This window comes from Parus major, unplaced genomic scaffold (assembly GCF_001522545.3).
Source record: "Parus major isolate Abel unplaced genomic scaffold, Parus_major1.1 Scaffold836, whole genome shotgun sequence".
Taxonomy (NCBI): Eukaryota; Metazoa; Chordata; class Aves; order Passeriformes; family Paridae; genus Parus; species Parus major.
Window position 1 is genome coordinate 1 of NW_015379713.1, and position 5466 is coordinate 5466.

A 5466-nucleotide genomic window follows, 5' to 3' on the forward strand; every position below is an offset into this window, starting at 1 on the left:
CCCTTGGAATTCTGCTTCCTTCCCCCTTGGAATTCTGCTTCCCTCACGCTGGGAATTCTGCTTCCCTCACCCTGGGAATTCTGCTTCCCCTCCCCTTGGAATTCTGCTTCCCCTCCCCTTGGAATTCTGCTTCCACCCCCCTTGGAATTCTGCTTCTCCCCTGGGAATGAATCCTGTCCTCTCAGGAACCACTTGGATTTGTCCTCCTGGGTGCGTTTGAAAAGGTTTCAGAGTTTTAAAAGGATCACGGGATTCTCCATGAATTCCCAGTGGAAGACTCATTCCTTGAGCTTCCAGACTTCAGAGTTAAAAGGATCTTGGATTTTCCATGAATTCCATGATAGCTTCCTGTGTTTCCCACTGGAAAATTCATTCTTTAAAGAGCTTTCTGGTGTAAATTCCATCTTTTTTCTGCCCCTAGATTTGTGAGGTGGGGTCTTCCCTGTGCTGGAATCCGTCCCATTCCCCTTTGGAATATTATTTGGGAAGGATTTATCAGCACAAGGGTATTAAAAAATTTCATCCTTGATTATTTAATCCACAATGGGACTGAAGAAGAGAGAAAATCCTGCAGGAAATCGTTCCTGTTCATAAAAATAGGGAAATAACCCCCCCAATAAACCAAAAAACCAATTTTTGGATTTTTTTTTCCTGGATTAAAGCACCTGGAAGAGAAGAAAAAATGATTGTGGAGCTGAACAAACCTTCTCCCAAAGGGGTCTCTGCGCCTGCTGAGGTGAGTGAACAAATTCCTCATCAAAACTTGAATTTCAGAGCATTTTGGGCATAAAATAAGAAATTTTCCCAACAATTTTGGCATTTTTTGCTTCCTGCTCCCTGTTTTTTCCTCATGGGGGGATTGTGGTGAAACCCTAAATGCTGTCGGGAAAATTCCCAATAAACAAATCCTCCCTTTGAATTAATTCATTACTAATTAATGAATTATTTAGACTATACCTGACAATAAAAACCAGAGGTGGGCAAAAAATTTTTCTTTTCAGTGATTTTTTCCCTGAAATATTTTTTTAATTTTTTTTTCCCCATTTTTAAAATCCTGAGCTGGATATTTCAACCCAAAAAAGTTGGAATTTTAGAGGAAATCAGGCTCCATGGAGGAACTTGGATTGTTTTATATTCCCTAAAAAGATTGGATAGGCTACAGGCAGAGCCTTCTGCTCCATGAAAACTTGGGTTTTTTTGGGAATTGCTGTTTTAAAAGTGCATTTCCATGGGGGGAATACTGGAAGAAAAAAAAAAGTGGATTTTAATGTTGTCACATGGAGCCATTTTGAAGGGATTGCTGCCCAAAATTCCTTAGTGAATCCATGGAATTTCATCCATGGATTTTTACCCTAATAACCCTCTTGGGGTTGTTTATTTTTTTCCTTCTCAGAATTCAGGGAATTCCGGAATCCAGGTGAAGAGCCTGGAGGAAATCATGTGGGAGAAACGTCAGCTGAAACAACGCCAGGAGGAGAAACTGCAGAAAGGAGCTGGGGCAATTCCAGCTGAAAAACAGGAGAAAAACAAGGAGAAAAGCCCGGGATGTGGGAGCCCCGAGCCTGCTGTGGGATCAGCTCATCAGCTGGGCAGGAGGAAAGTGGGGAAATCCCAGGAGGATGCAGCGGGAAGCCCGGAGAAAGATCCGGGGAAAAAGGGAGCTCAGCTGCCCGAGAGGAAAACCAGAAGTAGGTGTTGGGTGTTCCCTTTGGGAATGTTCTGGGAGCAGGGATTGATGGAAGAATTCCAGTGGGAGATACCCGTGGGTTGTGTCCAGGGAATGTGGGAATTCCTGGTGGGAATTCCTGGTGGGAATTGGTGGCTGCAGGATGAAGAGGGTTGGGAATGTTTGCAGGGATTGGAGATGTGGAGGTGGGAATGTTGGGAATGTTCAGCTGGAGAAGGATCCAGGGAGAGCTCAGAGCTCCTTCCAGGAGAAAAAGGAGCTGCAGGAGAGTTTTGGGATAAAGAGCAGGGGGACAGGACACAGGGAATGGATTTAAAATGGGAAAAGGGAGGGATTTGGGGCAGGAATTCCTCCCTATGAAGGTGCTGAGGGAATGGGATGGAATTCCCAGAGAATCCCTGGTTTCCCCATCCCTGGAGGTGCCCAAGGCCAGGCTGGATCACCCTGGGAGCATCCCTGGAGCACGGAGGGTGCCCCTGCCTGATCCTACCCCAACCCAGCCTGGAATTTGGGGCTTATCAACAAAACCTGGGGCTTCCTTTTTCCCTCAAGCTGCATCATTCCACCTTTTCCCTGCATTCCAGCCAAATCCAAGGTGTGCCTGAAGCCTCTGGATGGCCCAGCCTCGGCCAAGCAGCCCCTCAAGAGGAAGAGCCCCGAGGGCCCGGCCGTGGTGGCCGTGAGGCCACTCGGTGCCACCAGCACGGCCACCCCGGAGCCCTCAGCCCAGGTGAGCCCCAAACCCCTCCTGCTTCCCAAAAAAACCTGGAAAACTTCAGCCTCCTCCAGCTCTCCCATCCCTTTTCACCTCGGGAGCAGCACATTGCTGCTTTGGAAGCAGCTCAAGGATTCCCTGCTGGGATTTTAGGGGTTTTTTTTAGGATTTTAGGTTTTTGTCCGTTCCGAGGTAAAAATTCCTTCAAGAAAAAGAAAATTCTTTATTTTGGGAATTCTCTGCTTCAGGTGAAGAAGAATCCTAAAAATTGTCGTGCTCCTCATTCCCAGGTTGTTGTTCCTGCTTCTCCAGAGGACAGCCCAGGCTCCAAACCTCGGAGTGAGACTTCCCAGAAGAGGTAACCCCAAATCCCAGCTTCTCCTTCTCCTTCCTCATCCCAGGAATGGGATGGGGGATGACCTCGAGTGGGAAATTCCAGGTTTGAGGGAATCAAAATCCAGCAGAGGAAGCTGGAATGGAATTTTTGGAATTCCTGTATGTGCAGCAGAGCTGGTTTGGGTTTCCTTCAAACGCTGCACTTGGACAAAGCTTCCCACGGGCTTTTTGGGGTTTTTTCCCAGTGACTTATGGGGTTTTTTCCCAGTGATTTTGGGGGTTTTTTCCCAGTGACTTTTGGGGTTTTTTTCCCAGTGATTTTGGGGTTTTTTCCCTGTGGCTTTGGAGGAGTTTTTTCCAGTGATACTTTTGGGGTTTTGGTGAGTTTGTGGGATTTCTTCCCTGTGACTTTTTGGGGTTTTTTTTTCAGTGCCTTTGAGATTTATTTTCAGTGTTTTTTTGGGATTTCTTTCCAGTGACCTTTGGGGTTTCTGTTTAGTGATTTTTTTTGGGATTTCTTCCCAGTAGCTTTATAAGCTTTTATTGACTTTCTGCATTTTTTTCCAGTGACTTTGGGGTTCCATCTTTCCTCTTTCCCCCACATTCCAGCTGTGTTTCCTCCTGGCTAAATCCCCAAACCCTGAATGGCTCCCACTCATCCTGGACTCCCAAAACCAATCCAGTTCTCCCCCAAAACCAATCCCAGCCTCTTTTCCCATCCCCAGACCCCCAGAATCCCCACCCCAGTGTAAAACTCCAGCATCCATCTCCACCTCAGTGATTTTGACAGATTTTCTGACCTCCCACACTGATTTTTCCCTGTTTTCCCCAGCCCCGAGCTGCAGGCTGGCAACCAGGGGGAATCTCAGGCACAGTCGGAGGTGTCCGGATCTTCCTCCTCCTTCTCCTCTTCCTCGCTGGAGGTGCCGGTGAAGCTGCGGCGCCTGAGCTCGGCCGGCGCTGCCAAACCCACCCTGTCCATGGAGGACGACTTCGAAAAGCTCATCTGGGAGATCTCCGGGGGAAAACTGGAAGCAGAAATCGACCTGGATCCAGGGAAGGATGAGGATGATCTCCTGCTGGAACTCTCGGAGATGATTGACAGCTGAGAGGGGGAGTTTGTATTTTTTGGATTTTTTTTTTTAAAAAAAAAAAGTGACACCAAAAAAAAAAATTCCTAAAAAAAAAAAGGCGAAATTCCGCCCCCCACCCCTCGTCCCCCCCATATCCTGTAAATATTGTTGGATCTGTGATGGGGATCCTTTTTCCCAGCTGGAAGCACAGTTGGATTGTTAGGAATAGGCAGAGTCTGCACTCAGTTATCCCGAAATTCCGGGGAGTTTGTCCCGCACGGGACAGGACAAAGCACTTGGAATTCCCTCGGGGTGGGGGAGGACACGGATCCCATCTCCAGAGCCATCCCAGCTCCCTCCTGGACAGTCAATCCCAAAAATGCTGGAGTTACTATGTCAACTCTGGAACTGCCGGATGGACGCTGCCTCTGGACTCGGAATTGGGGAAAATTCAGGAAAAACCACGAGAGGGAGCAGCCAGGTCGGGATTTTGGACCAAACTCTGCCAGGACGAGAGCCTGACTCGGAATGAGCCGGGGGGATTTTTTTCCTGATGGCACCGGGATCCTGGGCTGGGCAGCCAAAATTCCTCCTGGCTGCCTGCAGGAATTTGGGAAAAGGAGGATTTCTTCAAGTGCCTCTCGCTTCTGAGGATCCCTCCCTGCCCAAGGACTGGAATGAGCCTCCCACACACGGCCGGGATCATTTTGGGAGGAAGGAAAAGCACCTGGAATGTTCCTCCTTTGGCTGCTTCCCTCTTTTCCAGCCTCTTGGAGATGGGATTGGGTGGAATCCCCGTGGTTTTTGGGGTTTTTGTTGTTTTTTTTTTTTTTCTCCCTGTAAATATTTTATTCTTCCATTTTATATTTGTATGATTCTATTTAAGGGATTAAAGGTAGGCTGCTCACTCTGGTGTCCCTGCAGAGCTCTCTGCTTTCCATGGTTTATTTAAGGAATGGGATCAAACAGGTTGGGACTTACGTTAATTAGAAATTAATGAAGCACAGGAGCAGTGGGTGGGGTTGTGGGATCATCCAGAGGAAGGGAAAGGGTTTGGTGAATCCTGAGGGAGCTGGGGAAGGCTCAGCCTGGAGGAAAGGAGGCTCAGGGGGAATTTGGGATCTTATCCCAGGGAACAGGGACAGGAGGGATGGGGAATATTTCAGTGATTTTGGCTTCTCACATTTTTTGTGATCTGGGACAAATAAACAGCAAAACTGTTGCCTGTAAGAGCACAAAAAGCCGCTTGATTTCAAAGCTGGGCCCCTGAAGGCTCTGCTGTAGCTCAGAGCCAGGGGAACATTTTAATTGATTTTTTTTTTTTCCCATGAATTTTTATTAAAAACAAAGAAAATAATGCTTTAAATAATAGCGGGGAAAAAAAGCAAACCTCTACTAACAGCATAAAGGAACAAACAAAATATAATGATTAAAAAATATAGGAAAAGTCTGCCGCCATCCCACAGTGCACCGCGAGTTGTTCCCCTCACAGCTCCGCCATCCCACAGTGCACCGCGCGCTTCCTTCCCCTCACAGCGCCGCCATTCCACCGTGCCCCGCTCCCCTCACAGCGCCGCCATTCCACCGTGCACTGCTCTCCGTCCCCTCACAGCGCCGCCATTCCACCGTGCACTGCTCTCCGTCCCCTCACAGCG

The 5466-nt window shown here is 48.1% G+C and overlaps 1 protein-coding gene across 1 annotated transcript; it reads left to right on the top strand.

Annotated features, from left to right (window-relative positions):
• Positions 1 to 421: 421 nt before the first annotated feature.
• On the top strand, positions 422 to 4734 carry LOC107199503 (zinc finger CCCH domain-containing protein 11A-like; the record flags this gene model as incomplete). Its single annotated transcript, XM_015616824.1, has 6 exons — positions 422 to 430; positions 556 to 736; positions 1394 to 1688; positions 2272 to 2417; positions 2693 to 2760; positions 3571 to 4734. Coding segments are annotated over 6 exons (976 nt in total), but the record flags the coding sequence as incomplete, so codon positions are not given.
• Between the last annotated feature and the right edge of the window lie 732 nt (positions 4735 to 5466).